A 22,524-nucleotide genomic window follows, 5' to 3' on the forward strand; every position below is an offset into this window, starting at 1 on the left:
ACATGCGGGCGCAGGCACACACATAAACACATATGTATGTGCGCGCAATACTGCCCCCCAACTTCCCAGATTCCAGGGTCCAGGTCTCAGGTCCCGGGCTCCCGGGATTGTGGTCACCAATCCACCCGAACCAACGCAACGGGCGCCCTAGAGATATCTCGTCTTAAGCCATTCCTCATTTCGGAGGCCAAGGTTGAGTCCGTTCTGCGCCCACCATCGCCGAACCGCGCTCTGGTCCCCGATGCTGTCTTCCAGCGCCTCTTCAATGTTGCATGTTCGGAACTCCACCATCTGCTTGCGGCCCTCCATGCCTTCCAGTTCTCCATAGGCAAACTTGCGCCACCACTCCAACACTGCCACGTGCTGATAGATAGTCGGCGGCACCAGCACCTCAGCGTCAAACACCAGCTTGTCGTCGCCTTTGAGTTGTCTCCACGTCTCCAGAACTTCAACGAGTCCCCAACGGCTAGCCATCTTGGCTACACTATCCCCATGCGCAACGGGGATTCCCGATGCGTCCCACCAGCGTAGCACATCAGCCTGTCCGTATTGAGTTGCCCAAAGCAACGACCGGCCCGGCCGCAGGACGACTTGATCGTCTTGTGCAGCTGCGTCGCGCCACCACTCCAATACCAAGAGGTGGCCATTTCCACTAGCCTGCTCCAGCGCCGTTTCGGTGTATCGCAGCGACAGTCCTGACAGCCTCCACCACCAATCCAGTACACGGACATGACCGTTCTTTGATGCGCCATCGACAGCTTCGGCGTCGTACATGTGCCGGTCTCTGAACCACCTGCTCTGCTTCCAATAATCCAGTACGTCGGTCCGGGGGAAGTAGGCTGATGCCTTAGTCGGCAGCGTTGTCCCATCAAACGCCTTGAAGAGATCCGGTCGGTTGGCTTCCATATACTTCAAAACGTCGATAAGGCCAAATTTTATGACCAGCTTGACCACAAGCGCCGATATGTCGTGAAAATTGGGTGGAGACTGCGATAACTTCTTGCATATTGCAGCCGAGTTGCATGTGAGGACGCTCCACTCCAGCTCGTGCTCGTAAACTTTGAGGGCGTCCGATGGATCCTTCGGCTGGAAGGACCATTGCGCAGGCATCTGTAGGTTGGTATACATCCCTAGAGCCTTGGCAATCTCCCAATCTCCCGCATAGTCGAGGATGATGGTCCAAATCTCAGGCGGCAGCTTGGCCTGGACCTTGATGTCACCATCAGCAACCATTGCCATACCCGTGGCTATCTCGACGTCGCGCCCCAATCCCAGCAGGTCTGCTTGGTTTCTGATAATTCCCAGCACCTCGTTGAAGCCATTCCAATTGGGAACTCTCTTCGGATTGGTGGTCCCCTCATAATGCCATAGGATCGGCGCCACCACACGGATCCAGCTCCATTTCCTGTGCAACTTGCTCAGGTGCTTCTTCGTCATTGGATTCGACCACATGTGGGTACTCATGCCGGGTACCATCACAATGCTCTTCTGTGTGTCCCATCCCCGCAGCACTTCTCCAAGGAGGGTATCTGTCACTCCGGCCAGCATTTTGGCAATGCTGTCCGCATCCAGCGGTACACAAACCATCAGATCTGCCCATTCCACCAGCTCAAAGGCTTGTTGTCGGTAAAATTCGACATCGTCCGCCCGATCGCCCATGCCCAATGCCAGGCTCCGATTCTGCATCACAATGATCGTCTGCGTCAGTCGCGGCACCACATCGTCAACGATCGCGCGGGCCTCGATCTGCGGGTTCTTGGAGAGTCGGACCACCAGGGCCTGCGCCCAGGAGGTATCGCGGGGTCCGGTGGCGGCGACGAGGAGGCGGAGCTTGCGGTTGCGTTGGGCCATGTCGTGAAGGGACGAGGACGACGGAAAGGCCGGGCTCAGCCGCGGTGAAAATGAATGATGTTGCGCCATGCTGGAAGATGACCTGGATCCAACATGGTTTCCATGCGATAGCTGAGGCGTGCAAGCGGTGTGGTGACTCGAAAGCGGCGGGCTGTGACGGGGCATGAAATCACTGGTTCCAGGAGGCGAGGGATCACGTGTCGGCGCTGTGAGTTGTCACAGGTGGTGAATAGGATATATCGACGGCTGCTCGTCGTGCGCGGATGTTCGTGCTGTGTCGGTCGGGATCGAGATGTCGGGCGCCGGATGAACGTCTGGCGGATAATCGGGAGTTGGCAGATGGATGATGTTCGTAGCCGCAGGGAGGGTCGGGCGGCGAATTGCCTCCAGATCCACAAGAACCCGGCCACAACCCGGGGCCAGCCGGCTGGAGGGGCTTCCTCCAAGAGCCCGCCGAGATGACTTCGCGCGAATGGTACAAAAGATGAGCGCAATGGCTTCAGAAGGTGTATATTTGTTTTTGTTTTTTAATCGTAGATGACTGAATGAAACTGATGCCACCAGTTTTCAGGTCAAACGCAATCTCCATCGCCACCAAGCGCCCGTCCCGCGGTATCGATGATATCGGCGGCTGAATCACATGACTTGACAGAGCCCATCCAGAGCGCTTGATGATGGCGTTTTACTCCACTGCCGGAAACCCGTGATCGAAAACTCTGTCCCTCATAAGGGTTTGTTAGTCATATCTGGTGATTCAATCTCGGCATCATCCTTGATACTCATTCATATCAAACCTCTACGTCAAAAAAACATCCTTGCTGGTATCCTGTCCGCTCACGGAACGTGCTGCGGCAAAGAGAGCATCCACCTACTTTTGTTGCCGCCAAAAAATCTTCCGCCCCGCTTCTTTTTTCCTCCTTCCATTCCGCAATGTTGGATCAAATGGCAAACGAAATCAAGCTCATCGCGGGAAGCTCCCACCCGGAGCTCAGTGCTCTTGTTGCGAGTCGGTATGTCGAGATGGCATCTCATCGGCTTGGGTGAGCCGGCGGCGAGGGGGTGGTGTGCTGATATGGCTTCAGACTCGGCATTGACATCGCTAACACGATGAGCCTCAACTACTCCAACCGCGAGACCAGCGTTTCCATTGGCGAGTCCGTCCGAGACGAGGATGTCTTCATCCTTCAATCCACCGCTCCCGGCGATGTCAACGATGGTCTCATGGAGCTGCTCATCATGATCCACGCCTGCCGCACTGCCTCGGCCCGAAGGATCACCGCTGTTATCCCCAACTTCCCCTATGCCCGCCAGGACAAGAAGGACAAGTCTCGCGCTCCAATTAGCGCCAAGCTCATTGCAAACATGCTCCAGGTCTCGGGATGCGTATGTCTCCCAACTACCCCAGCATTGACCGCTCTCTGACTCTTGCTCCAGAACCATGTCATCACCATGGATCTACATGCCTCCCAGATCCAGGGCTTTTTCAACGTGCCTGTTGATAACCTCTACGCTGAGCCTTCCGTCCTCCGCTGGATTCGTGAGAACCTGAACGTCGACAACTGTGTCATCGTCTCCCCTGATGCTGGTGGTGCCAAGCGTGCCACCTCAATTGCTGACCGTCTGAACACCGCCTTTGCTCTTATTCACAAGGAGCGACCTCGCCCCAACGTTGTTGGACGCATGGTTCTGGTTGGTGATGTCCAGGACAAGGTGGCCATTCTCGTCGATGACATGGCAGACACCTGTGGAACGGTAAGTCGACCATATCCTCGTTAATTTGACCACCGTATCTAACGCGTATGAACAGCTCGCCAAGGCTGCTGAGACAGTCCGTCAGAATGGAGCTCGTGAGGTGTATGCCATTGTAACCCACGGTATTCTGAGTGGTAAGGCCATTGAGACCATCAACGCATCGTGCCTGGCTGGTCTCGTTGTAACCAACAGTAAGTTGCCTCAAGTAAATCACCCTTTAACTTAATACTTGCTAACTTTTTTATTAGCCGTTCCCCGTAAGTACCCGAGTTCTTTAGGGTCTTTACGACATTACCCTTTCCTGTTATTTGGTTTGTGGATCTTGCTGACTCCATTTCCAGTGGGCGACAAGGCTGAGCGATGCCCCAAGCTCAAGATCATTGATGTGGCGGGAACTCTAGCCGAGGTACGGATCCAAATAAAAAAAAACCTACAGCGCAATTGCTCACCAATCAACAGGCCATCCGAAGAACCCACAATGGCGAGTCTGTGTCGTACTTGTTCAACAACGTTCCTGTTTGAACCATGGGTCGTCACCACATAAATTGAAAACATCGGGTTATGGAGTTGGTACGTAAAGACTTATCATTATCTCTGACCGCAACTAACGGCCTGTAATCAGGGGAGTCCAACATTTAGAGCTATGGCTTGGGCCAAATGCATCATCATCTTATTTGATACTAGTTACACCGACACAAAACCCAAAAACAGCGTCCGGGTTAGTTGCAAGGCAGTAGTTTTAGGCATTCAGTACTATTCTTGTGCCAATGTCCTCCTGCCAAGACGAAATGATGTCGCCGCCGGCCCACGATCCCCTTGTACAACCATGGGGTAGTATAGGGTAACACCAACGACGTAACTGCTGTAACTTTACGATACAGCGAGGCCCTTGACGATTGTTTGTCTGCAAGTTGCAATGATGGCGTAATATATAAAGTGTCCAAGGAAGGTTGGCCCCTTTAAATTTGTGATTCTCAAGGGGATAGTTTTGGAGGCCGCGCACTCCACTAATCTTGGCTCGCTAACGTATTGTGACACGCGTGTATCCTTGGTAACAGGTTTGCGAGATTGAGGTTACACTGGCCGATTCAATAAACAGCCATCATGGTGCACATGTCGATTACCAGTTCTAGCATGATGGCGATGGTAATTTAACATTTGCCAACTCCAAAGCCGCAGCCGTTGTGAGAATACTGTTGAAGCGCTGACCCGACGGATTGGTCGCTGGGATCATCCTCCCTCCGCAACCCCACGTGAGTTCCGCGGGCGGTGAGGGATTCTGCCGCATCATCTACAAGGGACACATCACTGCCTACGACGACCTCGAACAGCGGCTCAAGCAAAGGAGCATCTTTGGACAGCCGGAAATTTGGGTGCTGAAGCTGCATGGACTCGAAATAAAGGTGCATGCTCACCGGTGAGCTGACACGTGCCCTGGGTAGCCAAAGATGACGACCCAACTGCTAGCCACGGAGCTGGCCAACCTCATCCAGGAGAGCAAGAGGAAACACAACGATCTTCGACAAGTGAGCCGCCCTCCCCGGTCAACCACGACCCTGTCGCGTCTCCCGGTGTTCGGTGTCTCATAATGTGTCCAGGCTGCAGAGAAGTCGCTGGAGGAGCTGAAGAATTTGAGGAACCCTTCCGAACAGACAGCTCCCGAAGGTCCGCATCTCATCCCCTGTTAGCTCGCGCCACTCTAATGCCGTGTTATAGAGCTGTCCCAGAAAGTCAACTTTGTCAACCCGTTCATCATCGCATGCGGTACCAAGAATGCCAAGTTCACCGCCATCGCCATCGTCTGCCTTCAGCGGCTCATTGTCGCCCGCGCGCTTCCCCGCTCTAAGCTAGACCAGGTACTGGAGGCCTTGATGCAGGCCGCGTCAGCTGGTCTGGACGTGCAACTCAAGATCCTGCAAGCTCTGCCTTCGCTGTTGCAGAACTACGCCTCCGACCTCCAAGGAAACTTGCTTGTGACTGCCCTGAACATTTGCTTCACCTTGCAGAGCAGCAAGAATGCCATCGTTAGTCATACTTCCGCGGCAACCCTCCAGCAGCTTGTCGTGTCCGTCTTCGACAAGGTTGTCGCCGAGGACAGTAGGTCTTCCTTCTTTATTCCTAAATCAATACTGGATGCTTAAATTCTTTAGAAAAGGCAGGCGAAGGGCCCGGGGCCGGAGAGTCCATGAATGCAGATGGAAAGCCCGAAAGCCGTCCCGCTGCACTAGATGCTTATAGGGTATGCCGCTCTTCATTTCCGATGCACAGTTATTAACCTGACTAGATCTTCAATGATCTTTGTCTCATGACAGAAAATCAACGCCCCGAGTTCTTGCGATTTTCGGGGCTTCCGCAAACATTCGGCCTGGAGCTCATTGAGTCCGTCATTACCAACCATGCCAGCGTGTTCACGAACCACCCTGAGCAGGCTCAGATCTTGCGTGTGCGAGTAATGCCGCTCATCACGAGCGCCCTGAAAGGAAGACCTAATTTTGCCACGACCGTGAGGCTTGTTCGTATCCTTTATACCATGCTCCGGCGGCATATCGCCATTCTGCCATCAGAATGCGGGGAGTCTCTTGCAATTCTGACACAGCTTCTGGACCAAGACGATTCACTCTGGAAACGAGCTCTATGCATGGAAGTCTTCCGGGGGGTCTTTGCAGAGCACGCCCTGCTCCGACGCATCTTCTCTATTTATGATGCGAAGGAAGGGGAAAGGGATGTCCTGAAACCCATAATTGCAACTTTTGTGCGGCTCAGCACCGAGAAGCCAGCCGTCATTGGGCTTGGACACCAATCGACTATGCCCACCGCCGATGCGCAGTCGAATTCCGCAATGGCATCTGACCAGGCCATGCTGGAAGCTGGAGTGACGGGAATCATCGGCGGTTCCGGATCACCCGAGACAACAAACACTGGCATCAGTACCCAATGGAGTACCGTCCGAGTTCCATTTATTGACCAACTTGATAAGACGGAGGCACCTCCTATTCCGGAGTCATACATTTATAGCCTTGTCCTGTCCTGCATTTCATCCGTATCTGATGGATTGGCCAAGTTTATTCTACCCCTCACCGTGCCGAGCGACACGAGAGGACGACGCAAGCCCTCGAAGGAGAGTGGGCGCGATTCGCCCACACCATCCCAGCTCGACCCGGATCAAGCCTCCAAGGGTAAAGTTGAGAGATCAGCGTCTTTTAAGAGAAACCCTGTTCCTCTCAACCCACTTGCTTTGGTAGAGCACCCTCTGTATTCTGAGATCAAGACGTGTGCTGCCATTGTTGATGAGTGTTGGCCCGCGATTCTCGCAACATGCTCCACTTTCCTTTATGCAGCTCTAGATTCAGAGTACTACCATGGCCTAGTCCGGGCTTTTCAACGGTTCGCTCATGTTGCGGGCTTGTTGCATCTGTCAACTCCCAGGGATGCCTTCCTGACGACTCTGGGGAAGGCAGCTGTCCCACCTAATGCCATTACCGCTTGTCTCAACCTTGGACAACCTCGCCCACAAACCCCAAACACACCGACTGAGACGTCAAATAGCCTTTTCAGCAATGCTCGAGGTCTGTTGAGCGTTGATAGTCTGACACCGGCAACCCCGACGGGAGAGAAACAGCGGCAAGGATCCCTCGAAGTCGCTTTAGCTACTCTAAACACCCGGAATCTTTTGTGCCTTCGGGCACTGCTAAACCTGGGCATCGCCTTGGGCCCAACGCTTGGCCAGGCTTGGAGCATCATCCTGGGGACTTTGCAGCAAGCTGATTTTGTGCTTTTCGTGACTGGAAAGGCCCCGGGAAGGACCCCATCTCTCAACCGGGGAACTGACCAGGGCGGTGAGAATGATGCTACGTTGATGGCCAATTTCGGCTCCGAAGTTCGCGCTGTGGAGACGGCTGCATCTAGATTGATTGAAAGTACGATTGACTTTCCGAACGAATCTTTCATGGAGGTCGTGATAGCAATTTGCAATCTTGTCCAAACGGAGTCCGAGCAAACCGATGCAGTCGACCAATCCCAGGCCACGAATAGCCAGCAACTTCAGGCTCCGGCAGCCAAAGCTGCTCGACGACTTTCGGCAGTGTCAAATTCTGGGTCCACCCAAGAAGACCAATTTGCGCTGGCAAAGCTTGGCGAACTCGCAGCTATCAATATCGAAAGGTTGTTGGAATATTCTCCGACCGAGTCAGGCTGGGCGGCTTTGGTTGGTGAGCTGATTCGAACTCTGACGTCTCCAACCACGAACTCATCAGTGAGAACCCGGGCCGCGGAAATTCTTGTGAGACTCGCACTGGAGGCTGCTACTGTGACAGCTACGTTGCCCGACGAATCCCGCGGGGAAATCCAACTCCGGCTGTTAGAGGCCTTAAGAAGCTCGCTAGTGCCACTGCTCAAAGCAGATCGAGAAGTTACCGTCGCAACCCATACCACAGACATTGACATTCACAAAATCATCCTGGAAGGCCTAAAAAGCATTATTGAGAGTTGCGGAGAAAGCCTTGTCAGTGGTTGGGACATCGCCTTTGAGATCATCGGTACCATCTTCATTACCAAGAAGTTCAACCCTGTCGACCGTCGTGGCTCGCTTGCCAACCCAATTCTGCTGGATACCCGGTCCGGAAGGCTCATTCGAGCCTCGTTCAACTCACTCCAGCTTATCTGCTCCGACTTTCTGGCCTCCTTGCCAAACTCGTGTTTCTTAATCCTGGTGGATACTTTGTACAAGTTTTGCTCTCAAGACGATGATCTTAACATTGCATTGACGGTACGTGCGCATTTCGTGATGAGATACAACTGCTAATTGTATTAGACTGTCACATTCTTCTGGGTTGTGTCCGACTTTCTCTCGGCAAAGAACGAATCCCTTGATATCACAGCGGAGATGATGCAGGGGACCGGAGTGTCTGACCTTGAAAAGATGGCTGCCGAGCAGAGCTCCAAGGGCTCCGATGCAGCATTGTGGATGCTCCTACTGCTTCGACTGACGACCGTCACCACTGACGACAGACTTGAGCTGCGTAACAGCGCGATTCAGACACTGCTAAGAATCTTCGATGCTTATGGCGACCGGCTTAGCCCCGAGGCATGGTCGATTTGTATTAAATCAGTCATCTTCAAGCTTCTATCGTCGATTGAGGAAGAGATCCGGGCCGCGGAGTCGGACGAGGTGGATGAGACCGATCGTACAGAGTGGACCGAGACTGCCGAAGTCGTCCTCAATGGTATTTCGAGTCTTCTCGCCAATTACCTCGACATCCTCACTGTCCACACTTCCTTTGACCAACTTTGGCGGGAACTTCTTGGGCACTTCACTACTTTGTTGGAGTTCAAGATTCTCAACATCAATACCGCAACTTTCAAAGCGTTGGGTCACGTCTTATCCCAGACTAGTGATGATGGGAAGCCCACTTTCAACAAGACGACAATCGACGTTGCTTGGGACTTGTGGTCAAGAGGAATCCCGATCTCCAAGGCCCCCAAAGGCAAAACTGTGGACAATCAGAATTGTCTCATTGCCTATGTTTCTGCCCTATCCGAAATCTACCGCCTCATCTATGAAGGTCTCACAGTGGACAGGGTTCGGATAATGCTGAAACTGCTACGAGAAACTCTGGAAGAGGCGTCCATCAGCGGCTACGTGCATGACATTGAGTATGTCACGCCCCTACAGGCGCATATTGTCGAGGCTATCCAGATGATCCGTACGGATATTGCCGGTGTTCCCTCTGCAATGATTACCCAAGTTGCTGAGTTTGTCATGTTGGCTTTCAGCCAAACTGATTCAGAGAAATCGGGACCGAAGCGAACGTACATTGCGTTGTCGAAAGCAAGCATGAAGACCATGGAGAAACTCATCTTGATCCACTTCTCGGACCAGGATATTTACCGAAGCGGTGCGTTTTCGGAAGCCATGAATGCCCTGTGCAAACCAATTGTCCTGAAGTATCGCTTCTCTACCATCACCAAGTCTACACAACCCTGGAGATTGGCCACGTCTTCAGTTCTGGTCATCTTGGATGCAACTCTTTCGCAACTCATCGATTTAGATATTCCTCGCAGTATGACGCAGACCATTTGGTCCACTATCGTCGCTATTGCCGACGGAATCCTCGGTGCAGACTGCGACCGCGCCACATCGGAGACAAATCTCGAAAAAGACGAGTCCTTCGACATTGAATCCTTCCATACGCTTCGGGAACTCATCATTCCGGCTCTTGGTTCCGAGGTTGTTTCTGACAAGACTCGGAAGGCCTATGGGGAAAGTCTTTTCAGGGCATCCATCATTCATGCTCCTTCGCCGACTGAAGTGGCAATGATTAATGGCACTCATGAATTGGGGCTCTCTGCACTCTATTCTCCACGACCTGGTCGGACAGTCTCTATTCCGCCAACCAAGCGAACTCGAATGGCGTACGTCGCCTGTCAAGAGATGTTCTCATTGGTTGCTTCCATCGATGAGCCAACAATCGTCATACAACCACCGACTCCAAAATCTCCAACCGCAAAGCGCCATTTTGCAGAAGCTCCCAGCTCGTTGCACATTCGCATCGCCAGCACTTCCGCTCCGTTCCTCATCCTTCGGTGCGCATTGACTCTCCAGGCCTACATCGCCGACCAGCCATTGCGAGGAAAGATGCCGCAACCCCTGAGCCAGCGGAAGGAGCTCTTGTGGATATTGCGCAAGTTGGTCGACCTTAAGAGCGAGAGTGACGCAATTCCAGAGTTGAGTGGGGTGGAGAGTGAGAGCAGGAAGCACTTGCTGAGGTTGTACCCTCTGATTGTACGAGCATCAGGGGTGGTTGGAGATGAAAAGGTGTTGGGATTACTTAGAGAAGCATTGGAGGTTGTGGGCGGCGAGCTGGGAGTTTAAGGGATTTGATTAGAGCCTAGTCTGTATTAAGCATATGCACAAACATCTCAACGCTGGTCTGATGTCTGTATTTCAGCTGTATTTCAGGGATATGTCGACTAGTCGTAAGCCTGCTCGATGAACTGATATTCACTACTTTGGGTGCAATGTGTGGCACATGAATATTGTTGTTTCAAGGGCCAGTCAAGTGACCGTAGCGGGTCAAGAATTGACATCTGACTGTCTGGATTCCCTGGATCTCTGCTCAAAGTATCGCGCATGTGAACTATCTCTAGAAATACGGGATCTTGTCTAGTCGTTACCTACCATCCGCAATCTCCTAAATCTCAACGCATTTCCTCCTAGCACAACTGTTATCACGGGCTAGGCTCTGTAATCGCGGTGAGTAGCCCTATGCATTCTGCTTTTCTTTCCGCTTCTCGATCTTGGCCAGTTCCTTGTCAATCTTCTTGAAGCTCCAGGACTTCCAGAAGGAGGGGTACAAGAACGGACGGAGGTCAAATCTGTTGTCGTCTGGGGAGTAGTCATTGCACTACATCTTCAGGGTTAGTATTTCCTCATTAAGATGGTCATGGGCTTTGCATCATCTGCCTCGGAGACATACGTGCAAGGAGGGCCTATACATGCGAGTTAGTATCTATCAACACTGGGGGAAAACACACATACGTCAAGGTTGTCATTTTATGGCGATTAATGGCACTATGACGAGTTAGTGGTGGTTATGATAGCTGCAAGGAGACACAACGAACTAAAAGTGGAAGAACGCTATAAACATGGTCAGCCAAATGGTTCAAAAATCTAAAGTCAGAGTCCGAAGGGTAAAAGAGACGGCAAAAGGGCAAAGGTTGTATGAGCAGCTCTGGGGACATACTTTTCACTTTATGAGCCACTTTATCGGGCGTATAAAATGGAGCTTCATCGCCGGGCACGACTTCTCTATCTGCGCTCCAGTCATGGACAAGCCGTTGGAACACTGAGCAAAATCAGAGTTAGCGAACACTGCTTTCGGAATATTGGAAGCGCCAGGCCTAGGATTAAACCCATAGCAAACGAGAGAGAATAAGCACTGTCGGGATAACTTACTGCCGAACGGACCCAGCCGGTTGACTTTGCGTAGACGTCCTATTATTTCTCGTTGGTAAATCTGCGCATTACGAAGCAATAAACACCAGCATCGGATGGCAGACATACCCAGTATCGTCAATTCAGGATAAGTGAATCCCATATCTGCCTCGTCGCTTTGAACATACGACTCGGTGATCGGTTCCTGGGGTTGTGTGAATTAGAAGCTGGACTCTATGGGGGATGCACATGACAACAAGCGGCTCAGATTACTAACCAATTCGGCCGTTGGGACAGCAGTCAAGAATTCGTGGAGACAAGGAATTTTGAATTCCTTTTCTGCCCATGCGATAAACCTCTGGGTTGTGGTGTTAGAATGGCCCGCGCTAGCGTTGGAACATGGAGTATATACTTTGAGATCAGCCTTGTCAATACTGCCTATCGGGTTAATGTCTGCGCCTAAATTCGATGTCAGTATAGGCTTTAAAATAGACATGCGGAAATGAGAGGTGATTTCTCGTCACTTGTCTTCGGTTGTGGTTGTCCTCTGAGCGAACCACGACACAATGCCAACACATGCGGTGGGATGTAGCTAAAGGCACAACTTACTGGAGCAATCGTATCTAAAATCCTGTTAGCAAAGAGTCTCTAGAGGCAAAGTGAATTAATTACTTGGTGAGGTATCCACGGAGAGACTGCGATTGTTAGCTACTGAATAGATGGGACAAGCTAAAGGTGGGCATAGTAATGACATACCTCTCCAACATTGGCACTTCCCAATACCAAGAGACTTCCGCCATCAGGTCGGGCTCGCGCCGTCGGCAGAATTTGCCCAAACTCATAGGCTGTCACCATGCGGATTCTTGCCTGCAGGCACTGTAGGGTCAAATTCTCTTGCTGCGTTCCGCCCTCGACAGCAAACTTGGGCTCAAACTGCATAGTGCTAACCAGCAGGCTCTTCTGGGCTTGGTACACGTCGTCAATATCCAGGTTGATGTGGTAACTGCCAATGGCTTCGGCAAGATCCTTGGCACGCTGGCGTGTCTCGTGAGAGCTCTGCTTCTTCATGCCCATGTAAATGGTGTGGAAAATCTGGTTGCAAAGCTCTTGTGGGGTTTTGGGAAGGACATCGTCGCCTTTGTACTTGGCTAGACGTTTGACGTCTTCGATTACTTGAGCATTGCCTTGTTCAATGGCTTCAACGGCCATGCGGCACATAGAAAAGACAATTGCTGGGAGTATGTGAGCAAGGTATCTAAATGATCGCTCGTAGACTGGGAGAAGTGACAAGACTTACTCGCCGTAGCACATGAATCAATTCCGCCGCTCAACGGGACCAAGTATCCGGCAGTGCCAGATCTTCGGAGGTACTGTAGGTTCCAAGAGTCAGTTTAGTTGACGAGGTATGAAATAAATGCACTTACATCCCAAAGGTATGCGCCAGCACAAAGCGCAATCTCCTCTTCCACGGAATGAAATCGTGGCTGGATCGGCCGCGACGGTTGCAGGCTGGCATCCAGGTCTTCGTCCTCAGAGCCAAGCTCAAAAGGAACCTGTATGCGCTGATACTTGGCTTTGGAGGTTGCGGCCTGGAGTCCTCTGCTGATGGAGGAGCGGTAAGCGCGGATTTCTTCCAGGTCCACCGTCGCCGTGACCACCTCGACGTCAAGAAGACCAAACTGCGATCCCTGGGCAACCACGTCTCCATTCACCAGAATCATGCAGCTACCATCGTAGAACAATCTGTCGCCGTCACACTGCGATTTGTTAACAAGAAGCAATCAACCTATGTTGGAGTATTGACGTACGCCTTTCTGGTTGGCATAAAGGTAAACGCCGCCACATTTTCGTGTGGCCTCAGTGATGAGCTGCAGGCGAAGATCCAATTTTTGGAGCGTCTTGAAATTTCGATGTCAATATGTGTTCCAAGGAGATAAAAGACTCCAGTGTACTTACGAAGTGGCTTCCGGAACTGTTGGTGAAGACCTCTGCGAACGGTGAGCGACGTCTTTAGCGTGGAGAAAATAATACATACCAACTCCGTCCAGAGACATATCCTAGAAGGGTCAGCCTTTTTTCCTCAACATCAGCACAGAATTAGAATGGGGGCATACAATGTGAGGTGAGCGTGGCGTGAAGAGCTCCTCGCAGGTCTCGGCGCCAAAACAGGTATCCGGTGTCGACACCACAGCGTCTCCGAAAGTGACATGGGTCGCCCCCTGTAGTTCCTGGATCATACGAGGCAGATGGTATTCCTCCGTCTCTCGCGGCTGCAGCCAGGGCGTGAAGTGGCGCATTTCACGGTAGTTGCCGTCGTTAGCGAGCCACATCTTGGGCTACTCTATATGTGAGCGTAGCCCTTGGGTCGGTAGGAGTAAACACTTACACGAATCATTAGGATCTTGCCGTCCAGGCAAAGAACTCGGCAGTTGAACCGTTGGTTTCTACAAGTATGTTAACGAAGCCAGAAACTGGGGCTTTGGATATAAGATGAAGCGTACCTGTGCTGAACAGGCATGCCAATGTCAAGGACGCAGCCGTGACAGCTCTTGTCAAGGAGGATGCGTTGAAGCATCTCCCAGCAATGGAGGTACAGATCTTGCTGTTATGTGTGAGCATGGTGGTGCTTCCATGTGTTAGGTGTCTCGTCGAAGACAACTCACCTCGAGCAGATGGTCGAGGCAGCCATAACCGCATATTTCCAGTTCCTTTCATTGTCGTTAGCTAATGCTTTCACTCGTGACCTAACTGGGGTGGTACTTACCGGGCCTACACGGAGACGCGCGCCAGCCGCCTTTGCTTGGTGGATGCTTCTGATAATGCGTTCCGTGTTTCCTTCCCACTGTTGTGTCCTAACGTTAGCGATCGATACAGAGCATGAACACTTGGAGCGTTTAGGCGTGGTAGACAGGGGTCGATGGCTTCCCTGCATGCACTTACATCCAATGCCCATTGGTTCAGGGAACACGTCGCGACGGTGATGAGGTGGCCCATCTTGAGAGTCCGGCAAGCGGGGTTCAAGACAGTCAGGAAGGGACTAAGAGAAGCGGCGACCTCTGAGTCTCTCGGACGAATGAGGTGGACCTATGCGAGGCTTCGAGGCTGAAAACTGCAGTGAAACAGCTTACCAACCAATGCCAAGAAGGAAGCAGGTTGATGTGGTCAAGAGGCAGGTCTCGTGCGGGACATTCCTGGCTGCGGCATCAAGGGACCTGAGTCAGCTATTCTATCCGAAGATAAAGACGGTTTGCCTGGCAGCGGCGTTCTGATTGGCTGGTTCCACAAAACTGGTGTCCTCGTCCTTGGAACGACTACGTAAGGTACCAGCCTTGTGGCGCTTTTGGTACTTGGACTGATTGTAGGCATCTATTTTAGGAGTTTTGCCACCCTAGCCTGCGATGTAGACTTTTTGGGAGTTGTCCTAAAGGTCATGACCTTGCTGGGTGAAGGTTTACCAGCATTTACTTTCACTCTGAGAATTCCTCGGTTTAAGTACCATGTATGTTTATTCGAACACTCTCTACCGTGAATCATAGTTCATTGGAAATATATTACTGAAGAAAGCCTAAATACACTGTCTCCTAGTTACTGAAACTTGAAACAAACAGCGCTTTCTCAAATTCCACGTCGAGAATGGCAATATCAACATGTCTAGGGTAGCTCACCCCACCATGAGCTTCAACCCCACATTGACGCAACGCGGGGCACCAAGAAATTCAAAGGCGTCTCTTAAAATTTCCATCGCAGTTCAGAACTCGCAACTCAACCACGCACAATGGGAAAATCCTCCAAGGACAAGCGCGACGCCTACTACCGGCTCGCCAAGGAGCAGGGTTGGCGCGCCCGAAGCGCCTTCAAGCTGCTGCAGCTCGACGAAGGTCCATTGCCCCTCGTGTCCCGCCTTCTAAGTGCGCCCCGCTGACATCGTTACCCCTCCAGAATTCGATCTCTTCGCCAATGTCACTCGAGTGGTTGATTTGTGTGCGGCACCGGGTAGTTGGTCGCAGGTGCTCTCGCGCGTGCTGATCAAGGGGGAGAAGTTTGGCCGGACGGCATGGCACGATAAGGAGGCCCGGTTCCGACAGCAGATGCTGGGCATTCTACCAGAGGACGAGCAGAAGGCCGAGGCGGAAAAGACAACCGACGAGCAGCAGGAGGAAAACAAACCGCGAGAGGACGTCAAGATTGTGTCGATTGATCTGCAGCCCATCTCGCCGCTGGCTGGCATCACGACCCTTCGCGCCGATATTACCCACCCCGCGACGGTGCCCCTGCTCCTTTCAGCACTCGATCCCGATTTCGATCCCAACGCGACCGGAACGCAGGCCTCGCACCCGGTCGACCTGGTTCTCAGCGATGGTGCCCCCGACGTTACTGGTCTCCACGACCTCGACATCTACGTCCAGTCACAATTGCTCTTTGCCGCACTGAACCTCGCGCTTTGCGTGCTGAAGCCCGGCGGCAAGTTTGTGGCCAAGATCTTCCGCGGCAAGAACGTCGATGTTCTGTACGCGCAGCTCAAGATCTTTTTCGAAAAGGTCATTGTGGCCAAGCCGCGTAGCAGTCGAGCCAGCAGTGTCGAGGCATTCATAGTGTGCATCAATTTCCAACCCCCAGCTGGGTTCCGAGCCAGCTTGGAAGAGCCGCTTGGAGTCGGTGGCCGGCTGGAAGAGATGCTCAAGGAGCGGGAGGCCCAGAAAACCGATACCGAGATGAAGGATACCGCGGGTGTCAATGAGCAGGGAGTGGTGGAGATGGAGGTCTACGACGACACGCCCGAGGATAAGGAGAGAAACACTCGGTGGATTGCACCATTCATTGCTTGCGGAGATCTAGCCGCCTTTGACTCCGATGCTTCATACCAGCTACCCGAGGACTATGTCTCTCTAGACCCAGTCCAGCCGCCGATTGCTCCCCCATACAAGCGAGCTATTGAGACGCGAGCCGCATTGTCTGGGTCGCAGCGCTAAAATACAAGAACCAAGAAACACCAAGAAACCCTATCGAGGAGAGGCTTCGTCAGAGGAGGACGCCATAAGAGGACACCAGAATTGGTATCGCATGCAAGTTTGCAATCAGTGGTGCGTGGGGGTGGGCTTTTCCGCTGGGCCAGGCAGCTCTAGAAGCACCAACCCAGCCGAGGGCCCTTCTTCGAAGTCGAGCGCACCGAGCTCGCGCTTGTACATCCTCGCAGCGGATTCGTCGTGGGTCATGAGGAGGAGGCCACGCATGTCTTTCCACTCATTGACTATCTCCTTGAGCGACCGCATCAACCACGAGGCTAAGCCACGACGTTGATATTCCTCCACGACGAATACGTCGGTGAGATAGGCGAAAGTGACATAGTCGGTGACAACACGAGCGAAGCCGACCATCTTGATCTCGGAGCCGTCTTTGGGTCGTGCGATACCGTTTGCTGCGGTTATGTTAAAACGAGATGAACGAACAAAGGCAACCAAAGGAACTTAAACCACCCACCCTTCATGTCAGCAGCGGTCTGAGGAACCGAGTATACCGCCAGAGTTAGACAATTGTTCAAGAGCTTATGCAATTGAGGCTGTTCGAGTGGACTGCTCCACCACATTTGTTTGAGGAATTTGTTGAAAACTTGGGAATCCAGATAGGACTTGTCATTTGTGAGAAAGAAGTTATCGCGGTACCAGAACCGAGGTTCGCCCTCGGGCTGCATGGTGATTCCTCGAGAACCCATCTTAGGAGACAAGACGGTGATGTGATGCGATAGGATGTGATGAGCCAAGACAGGACCTTTTGCTTGTGTCCTTCTCCCTGGTTGCTTGATGCGTTGTTCTGGTTGTACCACCCCTCTTCTTTTTCTTGATGAAATATGAAGCTTTCAAGTTGGTGTTCTAGTGGTACACGAACTGTCTTGGTTTGGTTAGGGAATGTTCGGTCCGGGTAGTGGCGGCTCTTACGCGAGTGGTCCGGGGGTGCCGTGTGATCGATCTTGGGGCCGCGTTTTTCGTCACCAGGCCGCGTTTGGGGAAACGGTTGGTTGGGAAGTGGACTTGTGATCAGGTGGGAGAAGAAGAGTCCAAGGCTTATTTGCGGGGAAGTCAAAGGGAGAAGAGTAGAGCAATGGGAGATGGGATGACTGCTTCCGTCACGATGGTCGTGGCGGAGAGAGGCGGTGGGTTGAGTCTGGGGAAAGTGTGGGGAAGAGAGCAGAGTTGAGGATGGAATTGATGCTTGTGGATTGATTCCTCTGGATAGGATCGAGCAGGTAGGTTGAATGGAAGAGCAAATATGAAGTGGAAGTGGAGAGAAGAGGACGGTAAATAAGGCGAGATCTCGGCTATGACTTGAGATTCTGGACGACTCCTTCGCTGCAAGTTGCCAAAGAATGTTGTCCATCGCGCCCTGCAGGACTTCTAAACATGCACTTGCCTATCCTGCACGTTACCTATCGCTACTGTCGCCGGGCGTAGAGGCGGTGGAACACGAGAGGGCTCTTGACGGCGCCGTTCATTGGACGGCGGCCATCGAGATAAGGAAGGGCTCGTCAAGATCCCCGGGTGCCACTCGTAGGGCGCGTTTGGCGTCTGACGCCCGGCTCCACGGTGGCGGAACTGCGCCCGTTGGAGGCCGGAGGATTTCCATTGTTGCGATGCGGCGAGCGCCGGGTACATTCGGTGCAATTGCGTCAACGGCGGTTCTTTTTACGTACAACTTTTCCCGCGGAAGCCCATTGGGAAGGTGCTGGGGTTGGCCGGTTCTGGCGGGGGAGTTGGTGTTGAAGTGCGTACGTGACGGCATGGCGATGCTTTGAATCTGGGTGTCCATGTATGCTGTATGCAGGCGAAAGGAGATGGATTACGCGGCGCATGGCATGGATGGCTGAAGGGAACTACAGATTTGGTCCAGTGGCTCAAAGACTCTGGACGTATTATGATTATTGTATTAATCCAGCTACTTGGCAACAAGGCAATTGGGCAACTACAGCATCCCGACGTAGACAGCAGCACCGGCCATGAGGCCCATGATGGCGCCGGCGGTGGGCATGGAGGCGGCACCGGCGGTAGACGAGACGTTGGCAGGAGTCGTCTCGGCGGAGCTGGAACCGGAGGCCGACGCAGCGGAGGAAGACTCGGGAGCGGCAGACGCCGTGGTCTGCTCACCGTCCGACTCTACGACGCTCGTGCTCAGCGTGGTCTTGTCCTTGGTCCCGGCGGCCTTGGTGGTGCTGGGCGCCTCAGTGATGGTAGCCGTGTCGTCCTCAGCCGCCGTCCCAGACGCCTGCGCCAACTGGGTAGCAGCGGAAGCCTCCTCGCTGGTCTTGAGGTCGAGGTACTGGGGCGAGTAGGTCTCGGTGCCCTCGTAAGCGGGACACCCGGGGACGGTGGTCTTCGGGGGCGCGCGGCCGCCGCCGCAGTCGAGGAACTCGCACAGCTCGCCCGTGTCGGGGACGTACCAGATGACGGTCGCGTAGAGGCCTCCGCCGTTGCTGGCCGTCGCGACTGCCGCGGAGGACGTGCAGCCGGCGATGTCGGTGCGGGCGACGGCCGGCGAGGCGGCGAGGAGAAGGGCGGCGAGGGCGAGGAGCTTGGAGGCGGACATGGTGGTTGATTAGGGGGCGAGTGGGTTGGTGTTGTGGTGTTGCTTAACGAGTGGACGACCGTGGTCTGGGGGTGAAGATGGCAACAAACGAATGACGATTGACAGTCTTTCCCTAAATTCCCTTTCACTTGCCTTTCCCTTCTCCTGGGGAAGAGCAATCTTTTAAACAGCCAGACGGCTGCCGTGTGCCGTGCAACAACATCATTACGGAGCATGCATGTCGATCCAGAACAGTTCCACTCGATCTAGTCTCAAACTGCCTACCGCGCTCCAGCTCGCTCCCTGGGCCCCTCCGAGCACCCCAGACCCAGCGTTCCTCGGCGAATCCCAGTGCCGTAACCTGCTGTAAGGGGGCCGCTGGAGTCTCCTGAAGCAAACGGGCAGTGCTCCCAAAGGGGCTGTTTGGTCTTAGGGCCCGAATAGCGGGCTAATTTCAGCGGTCCTTGGTTCGGCCGCTGGTTGTTTGGTGGGCGAGTCTTCGCTTAGCCGGCACGGTGGGACGAGACGGGGGTTGACTTATTACCGGGAATTGCCAAGACTAGAGGGATCTCGCCTTACCTGACACTAGGACCATGTTATAATTGGACACGGTGAGTACGGATATATGGGTGTAAAATTGTTGACTCATTGCGCAGCGCCGTTGAGCCGTTAAGTTGTGGGTGACGGGGTTGGTCAGGATGGCTGCATGAGCTGAAAGGGGTAACTTATTGCACGACCAAGAGTTTCCATTCGTCCAGATCTGTTTAGCTGGCTGCATCTCATCTTGCATAATCTCTCGGTTTTTTTTTCTCATGCACCCCATATAGCTGCCATGCCTCTTGTAGAGAATCAAGCCACTGCTCCATCCAGTGTGTTTGGTTTAAGGGGGCGGGAGTTTGGATGGGTAGCTATATTTCCACGGATATGAATATTGGTGAACATATACCTTTGTCGCGACAAGCGGGCCAGAGTTGGCTCTAGTTACCTCACCCTAAGATTACTACGTAGTAATGATGGGCCCCAGAAGTATGCTGGGTTTGTCACTTGCCGAAGTCGAGCACATATGGGTTTGAATCCCAGGGGTTTCTCTTGATCTACTAAAACTATTTCCACCTATATAAATTAAGCCAGCAAAGCCTTTCGCCTGATAGAATCTCGTCATTCTGACCGACCCTCTACAAACTAGACCAAAATTTTATGACGAGCCACTGTTGTCGGCGCACGAAAACGCGGAGCTAATCTGGCCGCTCGCGTACGCATCAATGACCTGCTGAATAACACCGTACGTTCCGCCGACAGTCAAGAACGCCGCCAGCGCAATCAGAACCCAGTGCAACCAGTAGATGACCATCTTGCCCAGCGAGCCCGTTCGGTACTCCTTGTGGTCAAAGATCCAGAGGTATCCCGGCAGACCCAGGGCGAGAGGCGCAAAGGTCAAGCTGCCAGCCAGGGCCAGCAGGTAGTTGAAGATGGGGATGCCAGACGCCAGCAGGAAGGACACGATGCTCATCGATCCCGTGCAGCCCAGCCAGACACCCCAGTGGATGAGCGAGTTCTTCTGCAGGTGCACCGAGTTGCGCAGCAGGCGCACGAACATGTACTTGGCTGCAACGTGGATGTAGAGACACGCGCTGACCAGAAGGCCGATCAAACCAATACCATACGACACCTTCTTGATGGTGCCACCAGCGCTGCCCAGCGAGGGAGACGCGACCCATTGACCGCACCACCTGTATACAACCAAGCTGAAGCACAGGTAGCTGGCGCCCACAAAACCCATGCACAGGTAGACGGCCTTGTTGTAGTCTCGCGGCTTTCGCATCTCCGAGATGACGGGCAAGAACGCGGAGGTTCCAGCGCTGGAGCAGAAGATGGATGCAACTGATGTGATTCCTGCAACGAAAGACGGGTGGCCGATGACATGGTAGCCCAGGTCAAAGTCGCCGGTCTGAGGAGCAGCCGCAGGGCGGTCGATGACAGTAACTCCGATACTACAGCAAGAAGCTCTCAGTTAGCTATATCCAGGATGCAATGTTGTTTGCATGCGATACTTACACGACGACGAAGACGGCCACGAAAACGGAGATGAATCCGACCCAGGTCAGCCAAGCAATCTTCTCGAACTTGCGCACGCTGGCCAAGAGGAAGACGATGAAGGTGGCGACCAGCATGAAGTAGTTGGTGCAGATGGAATGGTCCGACAGCGCATTGAGGGCCACGGACGAGCCGAACACGCCCGAGGCGCCGACAATGGCAAACGTCACCAGGAAGACGATGCCCACGATCTCACGCATCCACTTGCCGCCCACGACCTCGGCCATGTCCGCGATCGAGTGGCATCCCGCGTGCGAGTTGCGGAAGTTGCCCTGCACGATGGCGCAGTACGTGTTGAGGAGCTGCCAGCCGATCACGTTGATGGCGCCGGGCAGGGCGCCCAGCACGTACATGGACGAGGGGATGGTGAGGACACCAGTGGCGAAGATGACTGTGGTGTTGTTAGTAAGATGAAGTTCTTCTCGTAGGACTACAGGAGGAATGGAATTGGACAGGGCACATACCCTTGAGGAAAATAACGGCCGTGTGAATCCAGCCGACGGTTCGAAAGTCGACGGTTCCTTCGCCGCGCTTGAACACTTCAAAGGCATCGTCCGAGTTGTCAACCTTGCCGGCATCGACACTGCTGCTGCTGCTGGTGCGCGGCTGCGCAGGGGTGATGGCATCCGCACCCTTCTCAGAGCCAGTGACAGCCATGGTCAAATTCGTCGAGGGATTGTCGACTTGAAAATATGCAAACAAGTCCAAGTAACCAAGTCTTCTTGAGAGATGATGTCAAAGAGGTATTGAGATGATCTGTTTCATCCAGGCAATATGATCATCAGCCCTGGGGGCTATATAGTAAATATGGAGAGAAACAAGGAATGCCCAGGATAGTGAGTTGCACTGGAGTGCCGTACCACACCTGCGCCAATCCCGACCCAATGTCACCCTTGAACTGGTGACCAAAGGCTAAGATAAGCCATCTGGGGTTTTAGCGCGTTCTGGACGGGCTGATGGACGCATGGTTCCTGATACCGCTGGGTTTGCAGTGGAGATTCTGCGCATTGAGGGGGGTTGATAGCGTTGGAGTGCATTTGGTGGAGTTGGAGGCTAGTGTGTGACTCTTGGGGTCGTTGGAGCAAGTTTGGTCCTAGACACTCCAACAAGATGAGTTGGAGATAGGATATGCCATTTCCAAGAGGTTATTTTTTTAGGGTCTGTAGTATATCGTTGCGTTGGAGATGAGTTCTAGATTGTTGAGAGATACCGGCGCTGTTCGGTGCTCGGGGTATCAGCTCTGTGTGCACGCGACTAACTCACCCCAACTGCTCTGGTCTAGATCCTTACCCCAATGCCTAATGGCCTAGATTTTGAATCTCTTGGTATGTTGGAGTGAT

The 22,524-nt window shown here is 53.2% G+C and overlaps 9 protein-coding genes across 9 annotated transcripts; 4 read left to right on the top strand and 5 right to left on the bottom strand.

The window, feature by feature from the left end:
- Positions 1-147: 147 nt before the first annotated feature.
- Positions 148-1,851, bottom strand: BGZ61DRAFT_347440 (flavoprotein; the record flags this gene model as incomplete). The annotated part of the gene is made up of 1 exon (XM_046239974.1): positions 148-1,851. The coding sequence occupies one exon, from the start codon at positions 1,849-1,851 to the stop codon at positions 148-150; it is 1,704 nt and encodes a 567-aa protein (XP_046107009.1).
- A 254-nt stretch (positions 1,852-2,105) lies between these two features.
- Positions 2,106-2,439, top strand: BGZ61DRAFT_201078 (uncharacterized protein). The gene has a single exon (XM_046237918.1). The coding sequence runs from the start codon at positions 2,195-2,197 to the stop codon at positions 2,390-2,392; it is 198 nt and encodes a 65-aa protein (XP_046107010.1). The 5' UTR covers positions 2,106-2,194; the 3' UTR covers positions 2,393-2,439.
- Positions 2,440-2,781: 342 nt separating this feature from the next.
- On the top strand, positions 2,782-4,125 carry BGZ61DRAFT_586807 (phosphoribosyltransferase-like protein; the record flags this gene model as incomplete). The annotated part of the gene is made up of 7 exons (XM_046256458.1): positions 2,782-2,861; positions 2,934-3,234; positions 3,286-3,603; positions 3,659-3,794; positions 3,852-3,860; positions 3,945-4,009; positions 4,063-4,125. 7 exons carry the CDS (start codon positions 2,782-2,784, stop codon positions 4,123-4,125), a joined length of 972 nt encoding a protein of 323 aa, XP_046107011.1.
- A 634-nt stretch (positions 4,126-4,759) lies between these two features.
- Positions 4,760-10,750, top strand: BGZ61DRAFT_201053 (uncharacterized protein). The gene is made up of 6 exons (XM_046237917.1): positions 4,760-5,129; positions 5,202-5,268; positions 5,320-5,700; positions 5,754-5,842; positions 5,888-8,368; positions 8,414-10,750. The coding sequence occupies exons 1-6, from the start codon at positions 5,052-5,054 to the stop codon at positions 10,472-10,474; spliced, it is 5,157 nt and encodes a 1,718-aa protein (XP_046107012.1). The 5' UTR covers positions 4,760-5,051; the 3' UTR covers positions 10,475-10,750.
- A 115-nt stretch (positions 10,751-10,865) lies between these two features.
- Positions 10,866-14,530, bottom strand: BGZ61DRAFT_348248 (carbon-nitrogen hydrolase; the record flags this gene model as incomplete). The annotated part of the gene is made up of 22 exons (XM_046240045.1): positions 10,866-11,006; positions 11,137-11,173; positions 11,224-11,239; positions 11,346-11,447; positions 11,558-11,596; positions 11,666-11,741; positions 11,814-11,894; positions 11,949-11,995; positions 12,146-12,159; positions 12,209-12,231; positions 12,293-12,768; positions 12,846-12,906; positions 12,961-13,293; positions 13,345-13,434; positions 13,493-13,524; positions 13,572-13,593; positions 13,651-13,872; positions 13,923-13,980; positions 14,038-14,138; positions 14,200-14,244; positions 14,301-14,378; positions 14,477-14,530. The coding sequence occupies 22 exons, from the start codon at positions 14,528-14,530 to the stop codon at positions 10,866-10,868; spliced, it is 2,148 nt and encodes a 715-aa protein (XP_046107013.1).
- A 781-nt stretch (positions 14,531-15,311) lies between these two features.
- Positions 15,312-16,506, top strand: BGZ61DRAFT_530624 (FtsJ-like methyltransferase-domain-containing protein; the record flags this gene model as incomplete). Its single annotated transcript, XM_046253581.1, has 2 exons — positions 15,312-15,414; positions 15,476-16,506. The coding sequence occupies 2 exons, from the start codon at positions 15,312-15,314 to the stop codon at positions 16,504-16,506; spliced, it is 1,134 nt and encodes a 377-aa protein (XP_046107014.1).
- A 105-nt stretch (positions 16,507-16,611) lies between these two features.
- Positions 16,612-17,246, bottom strand: BGZ61DRAFT_492537 (uncharacterized protein; the record flags this gene model as incomplete). The annotated part of the gene is made up of 2 exons (XM_046250557.1): positions 16,612-16,952; positions 17,015-17,246. The coding sequence occupies 2 exons, from the start codon at positions 17,244-17,246 to the stop codon at positions 16,612-16,614; spliced, it is 573 nt and encodes a 190-aa protein (XP_046107015.1).
- A 1,244-nt stretch (positions 17,247-18,490) lies between these two features.
- Positions 18,491-19,111, bottom strand: BGZ61DRAFT_530626 (uncharacterized protein; the record flags this gene model as incomplete). The annotated part of the gene is made up of 1 exon (XM_046253582.1): positions 18,491-19,111. One exon carries the CDS (start codon positions 19,109-19,111, stop codon positions 18,491-18,493), a length of 621 nt encoding a protein of 206 aa, XP_046107016.1.
- An 879-nt stretch (positions 19,112-19,990) lies between these two features.
- Positions 19,991-21,700, bottom strand: BGZ61DRAFT_448129 (transmembrane amino acid transporter protein-domain-containing protein). The gene is made up of 2 exons (XM_046245435.1): positions 21,146-21,700; positions 19,991-21,081 (listed from the first exon to the last, which is right to left on the bottom strand). The coding sequence occupies exons 1-2, from the start codon at positions 21,535-21,537 to the stop codon at positions 20,286-20,288; spliced, it is 1,188 nt and encodes a 395-aa protein (XP_046107017.1). The 5' UTR covers positions 21,538-21,700; the 3' UTR covers positions 19,991-20,285.
- Between the last annotated feature and the right edge of the window lie 824 nt (positions 21,701-22,524).

The sequence above is a fragment of the Ilyonectria robusta genome (assembly GCF_021365365.1).
Source record: "Ilyonectria robusta strain PMI_751 chromosome Unknown BGZ61scaffold_6, whole genome shotgun sequence".
Classification (NCBI taxonomy): Eukaryota; Fungi; Ascomycota; class Sordariomycetes; order Hypocreales; family Nectriaceae; genus Ilyonectria; species Ilyonectria robusta.

Coding starts and splice junctions, on each gene's coding strand:
- BGZ61DRAFT_448129 (XM_046245435.1), bottom strand. CDS start 21,537: ATGTACGTGCTGGGCGCCCTGCCCGGCGCCATCAACGTGATCGGCTGG. Junction 21,082..21,145: donor GTGGCCGTCTTCGTCGTCGT/GTAAGTATCGCA, acceptor TTCTTGCTGTAG/TATCGGAGTTACTGTCATCG.
- BGZ61DRAFT_201053 (XM_046237917.1), top strand. CDS start 5,052: ATGACGACCCAACTGCTAGCCACGGAGCTGGCCAACCTCATCCAGGAG. Junction 5,130..5,201: donor AACACAACGATCTTCGACAA/GTGAGCCGCCCT, acceptor TAATGTGTCCAG/GCTGCAGAGAAGTCGCTGGA. Junction 5,269..5,319: donor CGAACAGACAGCTCCCGAAG/GTCCGCATCTCA, acceptor GCCGTGTTATAG/AGCTGTCCCAGAAAGTCAAC.
- BGZ61DRAFT_201078 (XM_046237918.1), top strand. CDS start 2,195: ATGATGTTCGTAGCCGCAGGGAGGGTCGGGCGGCGAATTGCCTCCAGA.